The 19,777-nt window shown below is 43.6% G+C and overlaps 1 protein-coding gene across 1 annotated transcript; it reads right to left on the bottom strand.

Moving 5' to 3' along the window:
• Positions 1-1,280: 1,280 nt before the first annotated feature.
• Positions 1,281-15,318, bottom strand: UCHL1 (ubiquitin C-terminal hydrolase L1). The gene is made up of 9 exons (XM_030313982.1): positions 15,218-15,318; positions 15,089-15,100; positions 14,485-14,613; positions 11,361-11,511; positions 9,208-9,293; positions 9,082-9,129; positions 8,143-8,209; positions 6,939-6,997; positions 1,281-1,722 (listed from the first exon to the last, which is right to left on the bottom strand). Exons 1-9 carry the CDS (start codon positions 15,248-15,250, stop codon positions 1,636-1,638), a joined length of 672 nt encoding a protein of 223 aa, XP_030169842.1. The 5' UTR covers positions 15,251-15,318; the 3' UTR covers positions 1,281-1,635.
• Between the last annotated feature and the right edge of the window lie 4,459 nt (positions 15,319-19,777).

Here is a 19,777-nt window from a genome sequence, read left to right on the forward strand (position 1 = left end):
AAATATCTGTGAGTTCATACTGATGATTGAATAAATAGGGGAGAAGAGATAAATCTCCCTTGGAAGAAGATCCCAAATAATTTATACTTCATCCTCAGGGAGAACAAAATTCAACTCCCCACTCCAAAAGTGTGGGCTGTGCATAGACTTCCTTCCAGAAAGTACAGTATGAAGGGGAGGAGGGTGGGAAGTAACTTTACAGTGGAGAAAACTTGACAAATCCCACCTCAGCCAGGCGTCAAGGTCGGTATCAAGTGATAAATCCTGCTGATACTGTGTATGTAACCTTTATATGAGGTGATGAAAATGACAACTTGATCCCTGTGGTCTTTCTCCCCCAAAATACAAAACCCTAGTGTGAGAAAAACATTGGACAAAGTTCAGTAGAGGGGCATCATGTAAAATACTTGTCCAGTGCTCCTCAAAACTGTTAAGGCCTCAAAACCAAAGTCTGAGAACTTGTCAAAGCCAAGAGGAGCTTAATGAGACATGACCACTGAATGTAACATGGTGTCCTAGATGGGATCCTGGAACAGAAAAAGGGCATTAGGTCAAAACCTGGAAGAATCTGAATAAACAAACTATGGACATTAGTTGACAGTAATTTCAATTGTTGGTTCACTAGCTGTAACAAATGTTTCCTACTGACAGAAAAGGTTAATAGGAGAAATGGATGAGGAATATATGGCAACTCTGTAATAGCCTCTCAATTTTCTATAAACCTAAAATTGTTCTAAACAAAGTTTAAAAATCTTTTAAGTCTACAGGTATACACAGTAATAGAGATATACAGAAAGGGGCACCTGGCTGGTTCTGTTTGTACAACATGCAAGTCTTGATCTCAGAGTGAAATCTGAGCCCCACACTGAGCATAGAGATTACTTAAAGCCTTGAGGGGCACCCAGGTGGCTCAGTCAGTTAAATGTCTGACTCTTGATTTCAGCTCAGGTCATGATCTCACAGTTCATGAGATAGAGCCCCACACTGGGCTCTGTGCTGATGGCACAGAGGCTGCTTGGAATTCTCTTTCCTCCTCTTTCTGCCTCTCCCCAGCCCATGCTGCTCTCTCTCTCAAGATAAGCTTAAAAAAATAAAAGCTTGAAAATAAACAAATAAATATATAAGAAAAAGTCTGGAGACCCACTGGACCAATACTATTTTCATCATCATTTTCCTATGGGCTGTAGGAGTCGCTTATATGGAAGGCCATAAACGTGTAACACTAGGAAAACGTACTGGAGGGTAAGGTAAAGGAGAAAATGAAAACCAGTTTAGGCTCATCCCTTAATCAGCAGAAAAGTTTTATTTCTTTTAAGGACAAACAATTAAACCACATCCAAGGCCTGAACTTACAGACACAAACCAAAAGTAGTCATTTAAAGCATTAGCTATTGAGGTACAATACATACACTGGGGGAAAATGCTTCGCCATCTGAAGCTTCTATCAAACTTTGCTCGATCGACAGCTGAGCTCTGCTAGTGCCTGGGTGTGGTGGAGGGTAAGAGCGTATCTGCAGAACCAAAGGAGAACAGCTGTGTTCCACAAGTACTGAAGCATTTTAGACTGCACTGTGGGGACAGGTTTCACGCTGAAGGGAAGGGGGTGGGGGGAAGCTCTGTCCCTCCTCTAGGGCATCAGGCTGCCTTGCAGAGTGCCACAGCAGAAAAGCGGACCTCCCCTTGCTCACGCTCAGTGAATTCTCTGCAGACCTTCGCGGCATCCTGCAAGGAGAAAGGTCATTAATATCCAAAGCAGCAGCAGCTTGAAATGAAGTTTCAAAGGGAAAGGAACAGGTCACCCTGATCAACTTCAAACCTCCCCTTAAACTTCAGAACCAGGGCTGATTTAAGACAAAAATCAGGTGATGGGCAGACAGGAACCCACAACACACAGACTTGACTTTGGAAGCTTTTTTTTTTTTTTTTACTTCCACCAAATACTCTGTGCTTTTCCCACCTTGTGCCTGGTTTTGACAAGAAAACAACACTATTAGTGCTCTTCTCCTCAAAGCAAAACAAGATTAAAAAAAAAAAAAAAAAGGATCCTCTCTCCTCTCTCCCATAAGGGATAAGGGGGCGTAAGAGAAAAGTTCCCCTAACTCAGAAATTCCTAGGAGACACACATTTCAAGTGAACATTTCACAAAACAGCCTGGTTTTCCAGGTGCAGATGATGAATTCTTATTGATGGTGGAATGACATGTGTGACTAGTTCTAAGGCCTACATTACAAAGATTTGTAATAGAAAATTGATGCCAATGTTAGTTATTTACCAAATTCTAGGCTTTAAAAGCCTTGGCATAGTAAATATCAATCACTGTTTAGTCTGTAAAAAGTCCAGTGGAAAGACAGCTCCACAAACCATATTGAATATGACCTTTAAGAGGATACAACAGTCAGCTCCCAAGGTCTAAAACCAATCAACTCCGTGAGTTTGTCCCTTAAAAGGCATCAACCACACCCAGAGTTTTGCTCCTGCTTTAGAACTACTTGTAAAAACTAGAGTGGATTCTATAGATTGACATCTACATATTTCACTGTCAGAATTTTTAATATACTGATATTCCAGATGTTCCTTCCCCAAATTGACTTTCCTATAGGGCCCACAATGATGATTAACATTAAAGATGTGTCTATAAAGGGAAGAGCCATCCCCACAATGAGCAGTGACCTCAATCCTTTCACATTCAGAATTCTTGGATTCAGTTTATGTACTTTCTTACCAGATTAGCAGTAATTTACAGTTTAGATAATCTAAAACAACTGTAACCACATATACCAGCAGCCTTACTTAGGATAAGAATTTTCACTATGATGCTGGTTTATATTCCATTTAATTTTAAATGAGATTCTAAATAGTTGTTGTTTTAAAACAAAGTTTTATCTTCCCCACACCTCATAAATTCTACTCAAAGTAACAGCTTTAAGTTTCCTATGTGGGGCACACTTATCGTACCAGCAGTGTTCAAGAGGACAGTAACTACCTCAGACCTTATTAGAAGGACCAGTCTTTCCCCCAAATGGGTCATAAGCAGAAGTTCCGCCTCTGTTCTTATGCTCTCCCATAAGTAAATTCGACTCTGCAAACATCCTTCAATCCTGCTTTTCTATTATCTAGGTCTCATTCCGTACTGTTCCCATATACCCCTCGTAAATCCAGACTTGTCTCTAACTGATCTCAGGTATGTAACAGCAAACTCGAGGCAGTGACCCCACCTACTGTGGCATAATCTGGCCCACTAACACCTGCAGGTCATGAGGTTTAGGATGTTCCAAAGTCCGGTCTTTTACACAGAAAGGTAGTATCGAACAGTGGCTAAGACTGTCCAGATTTGAATCATGGTTTTGTCATTCAAGTCACTGACGACTCTGTGCATCACTTAACTTCATTTTCTTCATCTGTAAAACGTGAACACAATACCTCAGAGCCTCGTTAAAAGCATCCCTAAAAGCTGCAAGTCACTTAGAAGAGCATCTAGCACACGGGTCGGCAAACTGCAGCCAACTGCCTGTTTTTATGAATTAAGTTTTAATAGAATATGGCCACACATTCACTTGGACACAGTCAATGGACAGCTGTAACAGAACTGGATACGAGCACCCTCATTTTATTGCCCTTCACCTTACCGCACGTCTCAGACACTGCATTTTTATAGTGAAAGTCTATGGCAATCCTGCATCAAGCAAGTTATCAGCGCCATTTTTCAACAGCACTCGTTTGCTTTGTGCTTCTGTGCCCCATTGTGGTGACTCCTGCAACATTTCAAACTTTTTTCTTGTATTTGTTACGATGACCTGTGCTTAGTGAGATCTGACGGTCACTATTAGGATTGTTTTAGGGTGCTATAAACCACGCCCATACGAGACCAGAGACCTCAGTATAAATGTCGTGTGTGTTCTCACAGCTCCGGTGGCCAGCTGTCCCCCCCGTGTCTCTCTCCCCTCAGGCCTTCCTATTCCGAGACAATGTTGAAATTAGGCCAGTTAATAACCCTACAGTCATCTGTAAGTGTTCAAGTGAAAGGAAGAGTCCCATGTCTCTCGCCTCAAATCAAAAGCTAGAAATGATTACGCTTACTGAGGAAAGCACGTCGATCGCTGAGACAGACTGAAAGCTACACCTATTGTGCCAAATACTCAACCCTGCCGTGAATGCAAAGGAAAGGTTCTTGAAGGAAATTAAAAGTGCTACTCCAGCAAACACACGGATGGGAAGAGAGCAGAACAGCCTTATTCCTGGTATGGAGGAAGTCTGTGGGGTCTGGATAGAAGATCAAACCAGCGAGAACATTCCCTTAAGCCAAAGCCCAACGAAGAGCAAGTCCCTCACTCTGTTCAATTCTACGGGGGCTGAGGGAGGTGAGGAGGCTACAGAAGGAAAGTCTGAAGCTGGCAGACATTGACTCAGTTAGTGTAATGAAGAAGGCGCCTCTGTAGCATCAAAGTGCGCAGTGAAGCAGCCCGTGCTGAGGCAGTACCTGCACAAGGTCAGCTAGGATCGCTAACGAAGGTGGCTACACCTAGCAACAGATTTCCGACACAGAGGACACAGCCTTCTACCAGAACAAGCTACCAGTTCGGACGTTCACAGTGAGAGGAGAAGTCCATAGTTGGCTTCAAAGAACAGGTTCTCTTGTTTGGGACTAATGCAACTGGTGATTGGAAGCGGAAGCCAGTGCTCACTTACCATTCTGAAAATCCAAGGGCCCTTAACAAGTATACTGTATCTAGTCTGTGCTTTATAAATGGAACAAAGCCTGGATGACAGTGCATCTGTTTACAACATGGCTTACTAAATATTTTAAGCCCACTGTTAGACCTGCTGCTCAGAAAAAAAGATTTCTTTCAAAATAGGACTGCTCACTGACAATGCACCTGGTCACCCAAAAGCTCTGATGGAGATGTGCAATGACATTAATGTGGTTTTCATACCCGCTAGCAAAACATCCATCCTGTGGCCCCACGAATTAAGGAGTCATTTCAACTTACAAGTCTCATTATTTAAGAAATACATTTTGTGAGGCTTATAAGCTGCCACAGACATGGATTCCTCTGATAGATCCGGGTAATAAATTGAAAACCTCTTGGAAAGGATTCACCATTCTAGATGTCATTAAGAACATTCCGGATTCCTGGGAAGAGATCAAATATCAACATGAACAAGAGTTTGAAAGAAGTGGATTCCAACCCTCGTGGATGATTTTGAGGGGGATCAAGATGCAGTGGAGCAAGTAACTGCAGATGCAGTGAAAACAGCAAGAGAACAAGAATGAGAAGTGGAGCCTGAGGATGGGCCTGAGTTGCTCCAACCCCATGATCAAACTTTAACAGATGACAGATGAGCACATTTCTTAGGATGAGATCTACTGTGAAGACTGCTGAAACAACCAAAGGACTTAGGACATCACATAGACCAAGGCAGCAAAGCAGCAGCTGGGTTTGAGAAGACGGACTCCCAATTTTAAAACAGGCTCCACTGTGGGTACAGTTCTATCAAAAGCATCGCAGGCTACAGAGAAATTGTTTGTAAAAAGAAGTGTCAGTGGATGTGGCCAACTTCTTTGCCGTCTTATTTTAAGAAATCACCTCAGCTACCCCAACCTTCAGCAACCGGCATTCTGATCAGTCAGCAGCCATCAAGAACGAGGCAAGACCTCCGTTAGCAAAAACATTACCTACCACTCACAGAAAGCTCAGATGATGGTAGGCATTTTTTAGAAATAAAGTATTTTCTTTTTATTTTTTTAATGTTTATTTTTGAGAGAGAGAGACAGAGTGTGAGTAGGGGAGGGGCAGAGAGGGAGACACAGAAGCCGAAGAAGAATCCAGGCTCTGAGCTGTCAGCACAGAGCCCGATAAGGGGCTTAAACTCAAACTGCGAGATCATGACCTGAGCCAAGGTCAGACGCTTAACCCACTGAGCCACCCAGGCACTCCAAGAAATAAAGTATTTTTAATTAAAGTACATGCACTGTTTTAGACATAACGTTATTGTACACTTAATAAACCACAGTATACTTATACTATAACATAACTTTTACATACACTGGGAAACTCAGAATTTCATTGGACTCACTTCATTGCAATATTCCCTTTATTGCAATGGTCTGGAACAGAGCCCACAATATCCCTGAAGTATTTCTGTACTTGTAACAGAGCCAAATGCCACACGAAGCCAAAAACATTTTCTACCTGGCTCTTTACAGGAAGTTTACCAGCCCTTCATCTGCACATAGCAAGCACTCAAAAAAGATTAGTTATTAGTACAAATGAAGTACTTTTACCTTAACTGCACTTTTTATTGTATCACGATGAAACAGCTTTCCTTTATAACAGTAAATTGATTCTAGAAACTTGTTTTTAGGGTGAAGGGGCCTACAGTAGCCTATTGTCCAGAATTAAGAGGTTTCTATAGTCACTTAGAGTAGGATAGTGATCCTGGATCTTAAGTTCTTATCGAGGCAGATTTTGAATCTGCTTCTCTTGTGCTCTAACAGTGGACCAAAGGAGAAGAAAAACCTGAAGTTGACGGCCTAACCAGAATCCATAGTGCACTACCTATAAGACTGACCCAAATCCATCAGTTTGAGAGGGTTTAGGAAAGGCTCAGGCTGCTGTTCTTTGAGTCGTTAGCTATGATGTAATTTGACAAGAGAACAATGGTCACCTTAATCCCTAAAGGAAGTTAAGCAACAGCTTTCAGACTAATTCTAACCATAGGCTAAAGTCAGCACACGAGACAGATTAGTCAGGGCTGTTCTGAAGGATCCTGTTTAAAACCGTATCTTATAAGATAAGGTAGACAGGAATAATCCTTAAACCCTAAAGACTGCTATTAACCCAGGTGATTGGTGCTGGCCGCACTGACAAGGTATTAGCACTGTAGATAATATGGCTAAAGAAACGTGGACCCAGTCGGAGGCGGGTTCCGAAGATTACCTGCAGCAATGAGTCCTCTGAGCTGGTGCCATGGTTCACCGGAAAAGGCATTCGTCCATCTACAATGAAGAAGCCAGGCGTGTCAATTTCTCTGCACATTTGCTGGCTACTGTGTTCACCCAGCCTAAAGGGAAGTTTTAGATCTCCCAAATACCACTGCCACTCCACAAAGGAAGGCTGGTCAGAAGCAAATAAGGTTCAAATGCTCCTAGATGCTCATCCTGGGCAATTCTAATCCACAAGCAACAGGTCCACACAAGCGAAACGTAACCATCCTAACAGAAAGGCTTGTGCCCCATCTGCTGGGCAGGACCCCAAAGCAAAAGCCAGATGCAGCCTCCGAAGTACAGGGAGGAGCAGAGACAAGAAGGAATGCTTCGGATTTCACTGCCCCTCAATGACTGCCAACTGACCCCACGTTAGCTTTGCTTTTATTTGCTCCAAGGTAGTTCCTGACTTGAGGCAACATGGCTACCAGTCTTCCTCCGTTAATACAGAAGGGAGGACTTTTACAAGATGGATAAGCTTATTGCCGTATACAAGCTAAGGGAAATTATCCCCCAACACATCCAAGTTCTTTCTATACAAGCAAGATCACGTGCATTTATCTTTTTCCAAAAGTATTCCTTGTCAGGTTGCTGCTAACACTCCTAAGCCAGTAATGCTGTAGTGGAAGGAGGGAAGAGGAAGTCTGACATGAATGCCCTGAACTGGCACTGATCTCCTTACCGGTGTGTGACCAAAGTCATTCCTTCTGCAGGTCACTGACTGACTGGTCAAGGGAAGGGTCTGGGTATGATAAAGGATTAAGTGCCCCCATGAGAATACCTTGCTGTTCTGACTTCCTGAACAAAGATACACTCCACAAACATACATTAAGTGCCACAATGTCACACACCAATACTGTTAAGAGGAATCTCATCTGAAAGAATGCATGAAACTATGGGGCACCTGGGTGGCTCAGTCAGTTAAACGTTTGACTTCCACTCAGGTCATGATCTCATAAGTCATGGGTTCGAGCCCTGCATCAGGGTCTGTGCTGACAGCTCAGAGCCTGGAGCCTGTTTCGGATTCTGTGTCTCCCTCTCTCTCTGCCCCTCTCCAACTCGTGCTCTGTCTCTCTCAAAAATAAACATTAAAAAAATTTTTTTTAAATAAAAGCATGCATGAAACCATACTGGGTTCCCAAAATGGACAAACTTACCAAGTTCATAGAGGTGGCCATCCACGTTGTTAAACAGAATAAAATGAAAATTCACTTTGTCATCTACCTGAAGAGTCAAGAAATATTTTGAAAATGAGTTTTTATTGTAATATACATTGCATTAAAATTTTTTTTTCTTCAGCTTTACTGAGATATAATTGACCTAATATCGTGTAAGTTCAAAATGTATAACATGTTGATTTAATACACATATTCTGCAAGAATTTTAAAAGCAGAGCTTAATTTGTTAAAAAATAGTCACTAAGTATGTGCTTGAACTGATTCGCTTATGTACCATTTTAAATCAGTATAGCTAACATGTATTTCCTATATAATAGACAATATTAGAAGACTCTTTTAATACCTTCATCTATTATGGTAGATATAGTGTAACTATCAGAACTCTGCTTTTCACTAAGAAAGAAATTCAGGCTTAGGGAGGATAAGCATCTCACCCAAGGTCAAGACTAGAAAGTGGCAGGGTCAACTATAGTCATAAAGGCACTGATAACCAACGTAAATCTAATTAACAGTTGACAGGAGGACTCTATTCAGTTTAATGGTATATTTAAGCTTTCTAGAAACCATTAATCCTAGCTGGTAATCTTACTCTTGGCCAACAGTCTGTGAGAGAAGTATGTGAAATGCTCAATTTCCAGGAGGGGTGTTACTCTTGTAGAATCATTTGGATCTAAACAAAAAACCATCAGTTTGAATTTATTCAAGACTATTTTATTGCCAATTAGATTTGTGGGGAGCCATTTTATGAACAGGTGTAGTCAAAGTATTATTCTGGTAGAATTTTCTGGTGTTAATGGGCCTAGCTGGCCGTGGCTGGAAACATTTGTTGTGTTCAGGTAAGAGGTTCTTGTTCGCATCAGGGGAAACACAGACAGCACCTGGGCAGCCTGGCTCTGATTTGTATCTGCATGTATTTACCCGACATTGGCCTTCCTGGGCCACGGCATCATGGGCTGCCTGAATGGCCTGCAGGAAAGAGAGAGTAATTAGCACAAAAACCTCTGTAGGAATTGAAAACTGATGCTCTAGAAGCCATCTTCCTACCTCATTCTTCTCAAAGCATTTTGCTCTGTCTTCAGGGGACAGCTTCTCCGTTTCAGAAAGAAACTGTTTCAGGACTGACCCATCCTCTTTGGAGGGAAGAAAAGTCTATTAGTATAAATAAAATAACGCAAATGGGTGCACAGCCAGCCATGCTCAGTGACTTAAGTCTTTACTGTGGTCTCGGAGGTGGAAGAGCCTTCCTTTCCCCCTCAGCCGCTCTTGCAACCACCCCCCTTCTACCACATTCAAGTCACAGAACTCTCCATTCCCCCGGTGTGCCAAGCCCTCTTGCATCTCCTCCCTGCTCTCTCAACCTCTTTTCCCTCCCGCCTCACACTCACCTCTCCAATCCCTTACCGTCTTCTTTACAGTGGTTGTGCATTTGTGACATGTATTTGTGAGATTTGTCATCCCATAAAGGCAGGAACTGTGGGTCTTGGTGTTACTGTGTGTTACTGTTACCTACAGCACCTGACAGTACACAATCCTACATGGTGCAAATACATTCTAGTCTAGTTAACAATTCTCAAACCAAGATGTTTTACTTCAGGGTAGAAAATGCAATCTCTGTAGTATGGTTATCCAGGTGGACATTAACCTAAGGATCTTTTTTAAACAATTTTTTAAGTAGGAGCTTGAATTCAAACCCTGAGATCAAGACCTGAGCCGAAATCAAGAGTCGGATGCTCAACCGACTGAGCCACCCAGGCGCCCTGACTTAAGGATCTTAAGAAATGGAAAGAGCCTTATAGCCTGGCCCAGAGACAAGTGACCGGCTGACGGTGTGGAATAAGCGTTTTGTCATTGCTCAATATGGGTAAGTCTAGGAGACACTGAATACATAGCTAGAGTAAGAGCGAGTTATTTTTCAAAAGACTGCATTCGAACTTTCAGCTCTAAGCGAAAACATATTCGTTAAGTGAAGACCATTTAAAATCTGGAAGTGATAGGAATCCTCTTAACTTTATGGGGAGGGCTAGGACTCAGATTACATCTTTGGCTCTATCATGACCATGGTTACAAAGAGTTACAGTATCCCTCTGACCTCCGAACACAGTACTCTAAAGGGAGACTTACTGCAGAAGAAATAAAGGATCAAGCTACAATACTCTTTAATATGGCAAGTTAACATTCAAAAAAGTAGGTTCTAGAAGATTTGGATTATTATAGCCAAACAAGTTTTGTTGTTGTTTTAATTTCAAAAGTACACTAGCAGTCATCTTGGCCACACTTACCTTGTTTAAAAAAGTATTTGACCTGCTACAGGCCACACCGTGGACTTTATTAGCTGAAATTATGCAATTCTTAGCCATTCCCATCCATTGTCTAGATCAGGAGCTGGCCAACTACTGTACCTATTTTTGTATTATTGAAAACAGCCACACCCATTGGCTTACATCTGGTCTATGGCTGCTTTTGAACTACAGAGACCAAATGGCCCTCAAAACCTAAAAGACCTATTCTTACCTTTTAAGAAAGGTATTGACCCTTGGCCTATATCATACGTTACACCGTGTATCTTAACATAGCTTAGTGCTATTAATTGTGCTTCGGACAAACGTCAGGGCGGAGACTGCTTTCTTCTATATCCTCCACGGCATTCACTGGAGGGGAGCTGACACCCCCCAACATGACTTTGTTCACAGCTGGATCTTTCAAGGTTTTGAGCTGCTGCTATGCTTCCCTGAAGGAATGTTCACAACATCTTTGTCCAGCCGTTCTAGGCTTTTGGTTCTCCTGTTGCTTAGGAGACCCAGAACCATTAAAGACAGGTCCTTGGTGTTACTATTTTATGGCTGAACATCATCTCTAATTCTTCCGAATTGTTGAGACCTGCACAGGGGCACAGGGGAATCATGACGACTGGCTGTCTGCAAATGGAAGAGCAGAGGCAGAGAGGCAGTACAAAACTGCGTATCACTCCCTCTTCCCCTCCAGGTGGAAGAAGCTAGACCATGCTTCTTGGAAAATGAGTTTCCTTCCCTCAAAAGAGAATCAATGTTAATTCGCCTACTGATTATATCTGGAGAAGTAGGTTTCAAAAAAAATTGAAGGCAAAGACTTTGCAGAGTAGACCCCTGGGGGTTTTGGAATGACAAGTTATTGTGAACTAGAGGTCAACTAGAGGAGGACTACCCTCCACACCCACTTACCAAACTCCAGTTTGTCCTGGTTATTGGCCACTGCATGTATCAGTCCGATGGTACCACAGGAGTTCCCGATGGTCTGCTTCATGAAGTACACCTTGGGACTGACTTCTTGTCCCTTCAGTTCTTCAATCTGTTTTTTCCTGAAGTTCTCATGCTGTGAATATAAAAAAACATTTTTGTATCTCAAAATGAAAATGCAAAGAACTAACAGATGGCAGCACAGCGAGTTCTACCACCTAAATGGAAACACAAGTGGGATGTGGGACCAAGAGCCTTGGTCCTAGGTGTTGGCCAGTGACCAGAGAATGGCCTGTCTGCCTCCCACACCCACGTCAGCCAGTCCGTGGGGTTCTGAGAGGCTCGGAGACTCCACCCTCATGCTGCAGTGCAGTAATGGCCTTGGATGTTGCCCAAGGATTTGTCTAGACACCACTACAACCTTTTAGCTTGAAATGGATGGTGTCCTGAAGAAAAACACACAAGTTCGTTATTTTCTTCCTTAAACACCACCACCAACTATCTTAGTATTCTTTGAAGTTCTACCTCTATTGTGTGCAAGTATAATTCAAAAACAAACACAAAGCAAGACTTAACTGCTGAAAGGAGCAATTTAAAAAAATTAACTATTCCCTCATTCTTTTGGAAGGAAAGACAACTGGTCTAGGGTTCTGGGCTGTGATTTCACAAAATCATCTCATCCTACAAGAGCACGATATGACACTTGTTTGTGTCACATTTGCAAACTACAGTTTGAGGACAGATTAACAATGGGGGGGGCAGTCCTAAGAAATCAATAAATGAATAAGTAGAGATAGTGTCCCTCCAAGAATCCATTTGCTCTTTGTACAATAATTTAGTGGGCTTGTCTGGACCTTTTGCTAATGAATTTTATTTTTTTAAATTTTTTTTTTCAACGTTTATTTATTTTTGGGACAGAGAGAGACAGTGCATGAACGGGGGAGGGGCAGACAGAGAGGGAGACACAGAATCGGAAACAGGCTCCAGGCTCTGAGCAATCAGCCCAGAGCCTGACTCGGGGCTCGAACTCCCGGACCGTGAGATCGTGACCTGGCTGAAGTCGGACGCTTAACCGACTGCGCCACCCAGGTGCCCCATGAATTTTAGACCTTAAAGGTAGGACTTCTCAGTTAAAAGCAAGGTGCCAATGTTATAGAAACACTAATTTCCCATAACCAGTGTAATTTAGACACAATACCAGAAGATTTCCAATTCCAGTTACCTCTCATTGCTGTACACATAACTGAAGTTTAAGCCTTGTCTGTGACACCATAAGAATAAGAGGGCTTGTTCCACCAGACCAATTCAAGCTCCAACCAACAGGAAGTTCTAGCATCAAAGATCTACCACATCTTTGAAATGTGTTAATCATGGACTTAAGGGTTTTCACTTTTCTAGGTTAACTTTTTTTTTAATCGGATAGCACCATTCTTTAGTTGTTTGAGCTCTTGCATGGAAATACTTCTGCAAATTTTTCATTACCACTTAAAATTTAATGTTTCAGAGGTGATCCAGTTAGGATTTCATAACCTCTTAGACAAAAGTGGATGCTTTCTAAATTAACATCAGCTTGTTTGGAAGTCAACATACAAACTTCAGCTTTTCTTTGAATTTGTCTCAGTGTTTAGCCTAGTCGGTGTTTCGTGTCACAGAACAGGTGGCTCAATAAATCTGACTGCCCAGCTGGAGGTGAAGTTGTATGAAGTATCGCGCTTGTTCAAACCAGACCGGTTCTCTACCAAGAGCAGCTTGATCAGCAAAAAGCAAGCAGTGGGCTTTTGAAAGACAAACACGAAGCACCACTGCCTCCCAGAGGCCTTGCCTGTGAGTGCTGCTCAAAATCTCCGAGTCATCATGGTTCCTCTAATAAGAGAGCTCGAGAGAAGCTCAAAGGAGAGAGGAGATGATGTCTGATTCGGTCAACAGGGAAGCTAATTTGCCTTGCAATTATTTAGCGGCTCCGTTTTACCTAACAATAAAAAACATGTCAGTGGGATTAACCTAATAGCTTTAATAAGGGTTTTTAACTCACAACACAAAGCCCATTTACTAGGAGGAACGCCTGGAACTTCCCACAGAGCTTAATAATTTATGCCGAGGATGCTTCTAGAATACCCAGCCTTAGCATGGTGCTTCAGTGCCGCTTACTGTGTTTGGAATGATGCCCCAAATGCTAATATCCCAAGTTTTGTTAATGCAGATTTCATCACTCCCCAGTCAGGGGTCAAGTGACAGCAATAGGAGATAGACAATGCCATGCCAATTAGTGGGATTTCATACATCGCAAGACAACAATTATCCCAGCTACTTTTTTATATCTGATGCTCAGTCTTTGAGGTACATACATCCATGCACACTTGTAGGAGAAAGACCATTTAAAGGGAAATGAAAAGGTGTTTCCAAGACTGCTCTAATGCCCACCTATTTCATTTAGCTACAAGGTCAGAGAGGAAAGAGGATAAGAGAGGTGGAAGGTCCCCACACAGGAACCACACGCAAATGAGTAAGGTCTTTTTTAAAAGCACATTGGGGAGGTTAAAAACCAAGTGTGCATGTTGTAGGGAGTGGAGGGATGGGAAGAAACAGGAGTCCAGTGGAGACCCAAGAGTGGGGATGGAGCATTAAACAACCTATTTTGTTTTCCTGTGGTCTAGGCAGGCAAGCCCGCCCCCCTGTTTTACTGTAAGGTGGGAGTCTGAGAACCAAACAATAAACTGACAGGCCACAGCCCTTAAAGGGAAACAACCAGCCATTCTTTGGAGTGGAAGGCTCTGAAAAGCGCAGGTTCAAGCTTACTTATGAGTAGGATGAGTGCTTTCTCTGGATAACTGAGATAATAGAACAGAGATGATGTTTCTCTTTGAAATTCCAGGCAGTGCTGGATGGACGAGCGAGGAGCCAATAAATTGTTAACAGCCAGTGAGTAGATAGCATGACACAGAGGGCTTCTCACCCCATCCCCCGCAGAAAGAGGGCAGTTTTTCAGGTGTGGACGCGCAGGCCGGGAGGGGAGGGAAGCCGGGTGTCTACACTGTCCTCAACGCCTCACTCGGGTTTGGGAGCAGCGCACACGGTCCGAGGCCCAAGCACCCCGGGCCCCACGCCCTACCTGGGCCGTGAGGGGAAACAGCAGCAGCAGCGCGCAGGCGGGAGCGGGCACCGAGCCCAGAGCCTCCTCCTCCAGCCCCAGCACGTCCGCGAAGCGCCACTGGCCGGCGACCCCCAGCCGGGACAGCACCTGCAGAGAGGAAACAGGGCGGCCAGGCAAGCAGAGACCCTCGAGTCGCGGGCACCCGCCGGGTTCCGGGGTCGCCCCCCGGCAGCCTCCGCGCCCCGACCCGAGCCGGGGAGGAGTAGCGGCCCGCCCCGCCCCCCACCCCTCACCCCCGCGGGCGCAATGACACAGCACAAAGCGCGGCCCACACGTGGCTCCCGCGAAGCCCGGGCACACGAGTCGGCGCGGCGCGCGCCACGCCCTCGGGGGCCGGGCCAGCGCTCACATCTGGGCGCAGCCCCCTCCTCCCTCCCACCGCTGACGGTTCCGCAGAGTCACCGCCCGACCCCGATGCAGGGGCGGAGGGAGGGCGCCCGGACTGCGCCCCAGCCCGGCCGCCTGTGGAGCGCGCAGGATGCCGCTGGGTCCCTGCGAGACAGCCGGGGCGGGTGGGCGCCTCCGGGGGATGGGGACAGAGGCGGCGCGAGACGCCACTCACTTTGTTCAGCATCTGAAAGGCAAATGCAAAGAAAAAATACAAAAACAAGGCCAGTCATCGATGCAGCTACCTGGCCAGGGCGGACCCTCAGCCCTGAGCTCCCGGGGCAACGATGCACCTGACGCTCACCTCGGGGTTAATCTCCATCGGTTTGAGCTGCATCTTCGCGAACCGCAGGAGGAGCCACTGCCCAGAAGAAGAGAAAAAACAGCAAGCGGAGCCGCCCAGGCTGCCGCTATAAAGCGCCGGCCTGACGCACTTTAGGTGCCTGCGCAGGGGGAGCAGGGGCAAAACCAAGAGACGGGGAAACGGTCAGTCGCTACCAAATGGGTACGAACCCCCCCATGCGCCGCGCAGAGTGGTACAGCCGGGCCCCCAAACCTTGCAGTCTCACTTGCTGGTGAGATAATCTGGTGGTTGTGGAGATGGTTTTTGTTGGTGGGTTTTCCTTGAGCGTATGGAGCAGTGCTTTAGATGGAGTCTCTTTTTTTGCGAAGTTTCTGGAAACCTATCCTTCTTACCATCCCAGTTACCCGAGAGCTCAGGGTTTCTGAAGCGTTGAGAAAAAGCCCAAATTCAACAGGTATATATTTAGTATGAATATAAATATAGGTCTCCCACATCTTGCAGCAGTTTGCATTTGACCTTAGACAATTCATCCTCCATGTTAAATCAAGCCAGTACCGAGCTTCGTTTTTAATTGATTGCCTAGAATAAAACAGTCTGGAATGTAAACGATATTGTATTAGTAATGCTGATGTAATGTGACTCCCGGGGAAGAATTGGTGGGTCGCCGAGAAGCTGTAGAAACCTGGGGGATGTGACCGTGATGTAGCACAGAAGGCAGGCGGTCAGAGACTTTAAGAAACGGATCCAGGGAAAAGACAGGTGTGATTTCGAGACAAGAGATTGTAAAAGGAAACGTATTTTTAAAAGAATGGGAGGCTTTGAAAAATAAAATTCTGTGTTCACGGTGGAAGATTTAGAGTGAAGGAGAAAGAGAATGGCAACTAAAGGAACCGCTGTTCTCTAATGATCTCAGGTGGGGCTTGTTTTTCCTACCAGCGTATTCAGAAGATGGAGAGAAAAAGCATATACGGGAGAATGAATAAAAAGAGGGACAAAAATCTGTAGGAATAGTGTCGGTAAAGCTAAACCTCAGAATGAAGTGGGGCTTGCAGAGACGCTAAGGAAGCAAGAAGGTTGTTTTCTTTTGTTTTGTTTTTAAATATGCTCATAACAAAATAATGATAATGGTGAAAGAATAGACCTGTTAAGGGGGTCCAAGTTAACAGTTACAGAGAGAAGAGAAGTAATCTACATTTTTTTTGTTACTATCCCTACAGTGGATCAGTTGACAGATCTTTTGGATGTTATCTCACTCAATCCTTGAAATATCCAATGAAACAAACTCTTCCTAGTACAATTTTACAGGTTAGAATTTGTGGCTTAGAGAAGTTAACTAGCTTACAATCACAAAGAGAAATAAAACAGAAGTAAATCCTGGTAAATTGGGCTCTAGGAGCCCATTCTCTATCCAAGTTAACACTATAATCCACTTCTATCTTCTCCCATTTTTTACCATCAGAAAAATGACCTTCACACAGAAAATGAGAGAGAAACATGAGTAAGAAGACTCTAATGGGTGAATTTTATGACATGTAAACCATGCCTCAGCACTTTTTTTTTTTTTTTTTAAAGATACTTACAGGGCACCTGGGTGACTCAGTTGGTTGAGCATCTGACTTCTGCTCAGGTCATGATCTCACCATTCATGAGTTCGAGCCCCATATCGGGCTCTCTGCTGTCAGCACAGAGCCTGCTTTGGATCCTCTGTCCCTCTCTCTCTGCCCCTTCCCCACTTGCGTGCTCTCTCTCTCTCTCACTCTGTCAAAAAATAAATAAAACATTAAAAAAAGACAACTTGAGAGTCAAGACAGATGAATAGGGGTACAAGAACACCTGGCTGTGTTGAATGAGTTTTTGCCTTTAGAGATGAATGACATTCCAATTTACTTTAACTATTCGACAAATACTGATTAAGTACCTACTCTGTGATGGGCATTGAGCTTAGAATTGGGGATGCAAAGGTGAACACAGCAAATAAACACAGAAACTTCCCCCATGGAGCTTTGATCAGTAATAAGAGTCATGTGGAAGAGGGAGCTCAGGAACACCTTACCTAGTGGAGAGGCTCCGGAAGGCTTCCTGAAGGAAGTGACATTCAAGATAAGGGCTGATAGACAGGTAGAAGTTAGCAGGTGACAGTTATTACCAAAATAAATAGTAACAATGGTCATGAAAACACTAGAATCTCTGTGAAAGGCATTCATTCATTCATTCACACAACAAATACGTATATGAAGGGCCTACTATGTGCCAGGAACCATCAGAGCAATGAACAGAACATCTCCCTGCTTACAATGAGATGCCAGAGACTGGACAAAAACAAATCTTATCCTGATCTTTAAAAAAGGCGGGGGAGGGGTATATTGCTGAAACTGCAGCCTGGGAGATTTGATATCAGTCATTAGCAAAATTCTGGGAGTCTTAGAAAAAATAGAATGGCTGCATTTAGAACAAGTTATGCCAGCCAGCACCTCGCCTTTTCTTTTGGAGTCACTGGCTAGCAGAACAGGCAAATCATTTCCCATTGTCTTCTTCATGTTGCCTGGGTTGGCATCAATTGATATCAGAGTAGAGGCGGTTTTATAGCTTACTTACTTATTCTACCTTTAAAAACTTAAAAGTGCTGCTGAATGGAGTAATTTCAACCTGCAGCCACCTGGCAATGGTTTTAACCCTTGCTTGGGCGGTTTTATTAGAGCAGAGGTAGAGCGCATGCATGCACGCAAGAATAAACAATCTTGGGGCGCCTGCGTGGCTCCGTCGGTTGAGTGTCTGACTTCAGCTCAGGTCATGATCTCACGGTTTGTGGGTTCGCGCCCCGTGTCGGGCTCTGTGCTGACAGCTCAGAGTCTGGAGCCTGCTTCAGATTCTGTGTCTCCCTCTCTCTGCCCCTCCTCTGCTCACACTCTGCTCCCTCTCTCTCTCTCTCTCTCAAAAATAAATAAACATTTTTAAAAAAAGAAGAAACAATCTAAAAGCCAGAATTTTGAGATTTAGAAAAATGAGTTCAAAATAAAACGATGAAATTTAATAGAGATATTGGTGATGATTATACATCCCTATGTATATACCAAAAAACTTAAAAAAAAATTTTTTTTTTCAACGTTTATTTATTTTTGGGACAGAGAGAGACAGAGCATGAACGGGGGCTCTGAGCCATCAGCCCAGAGCCTGACGCGGGGCTCAAACTCACGGACCGCGAGATCGTGACCTGGCTGAAGTCGGACGCTTAACCGACTGTGCCACCCAGGCGCCCCTATACCAAAAAACTTTAAATGGTGAATGTATCTCAATAAGCTGGTAAAAACTTAGTAGGGATATGTGTGAAGTTTCTCATGCCAATTAGCATAATACAGTTTATATTCACCTTTTTTTAATCTACCAGAATCTATGGTTAGAAAAGTATGTAATAATATGGGAAAATATCAAGTGAAAAGTCAACATTTGGATTATACTCACTTAAAAATGAATACACATGGGGCGCCTGGGTGGCTCAGTCGATTGGGTGTCTGACTTTGGCTCAGGTCATGATCTTGCAGTTCATGGGTTCGAGCCCAGCATCTGTGCTGATAGCTAGGAGCCTGGATCCTGCTTGAGATTGTGTCTCCCTTTCTCTCTGCCCCTCCCCCCACTCCTGCTCTGTCTGTCTGTCTCTCTCTCTCTCAAAAATAAATAAACACTAAAATAAATGAATACACAAAGGCAGGAACACATTTTTTTCAGTGACAGAAAAACATTTTAAAAAATCAGTTAACACACGACAAACAGAATAGACCTGTTATAGGTGGAGAAACAAATCAATGAATGAATAAGTTGTCCTTCATAAATAAACATGCCATTTCTGATGCACCAGCAGCAGGATTTCTTTTTGTCACAAATGTTCTTTTTCTAACAATAATGAAAGTTTGGGATGAACCTTTAAAATCTACCTTCTGAGGGGCACCTGGGTGGCTTAATTGGTTAAGCATCCGACTTCAGCTCAGGTCATGATCTTACGATGAGGTGCATCGGTTTCTGGGCTGACAGCTCAGCCCCTCCCCCCTCAAAAATAAATAATAAACATTTAAAAAACTTTAAATCTACCTTCTGATAATTCTGATGACTTAATAAAACAGAAACTCGAATGTCCTTGGCAGATCAGATTTACAGTGTTATGGGAGTCAATCCTGAAGGCTCAGCCCCAGGTTTATTCCACCAGCACTTCACAGTGGCTATGCAAGCACCAAATTCCCTGTATTAAATCCCTTTCTACTTAAAACACCTAGAGTGGTTTTGGACTCCTATACTGGCATACTGCATGCATTTTAGGTGACTCACAAAAATGGAATATTTATTTTAATACTCATCAGAAAAGCTATATGTTCTTGTATATGTGTATAATTAGAATAGCAAGTTTGTGATTTTACCCGTATTAAACCTTTGGGCAAATCTAACCTATACTAAGCAAATAGTATCATTGGATACTATAAGGATATTGCAAAAACTATAGGAGTCATTCACAAATCACGGTGATAGAAAAACTCTGCTTGATGACAAAAGCGCTTTATTGGTTGATGGGGT

Source organism: Lynx canadensis, chromosome B1 (assembly GCF_007474595.2).
Source record: "Lynx canadensis isolate LIC74 chromosome B1, mLynCan4.pri.v2, whole genome shotgun sequence".
NCBI classification, from domain to species: domain Eukaryota; kingdom Metazoa; phylum Chordata; class Mammalia; order Carnivora; family Felidae; genus Lynx; species Lynx canadensis.

What these genes read in the sequence shown, in the direction of transcription:
- UCHL1 (XM_030313982.1), bottom strand. Translation starts at nt 15,250, where the DNA reads ATGCAGCTCAAACCGATGGAGATTAACCCCGAG. An exon ending in TGTTTCCCCTCACGGCCCAG is followed by an intron (nt 11,512 to 14,484) that starts GTAGGGCGTGGG and finishes TTATATTCACAG; the next exon opens with CATGAGAACTTCAGGAAAAA. An exon ending in AATGCTTTGAGAAGAATGAG is followed by an intron (nt 9,130 to 9,207) that starts GTAGGAAGATGG and finishes TCTTTCCTGCAG; the next exon opens with GCCATTCAGGCAGCCCATGA.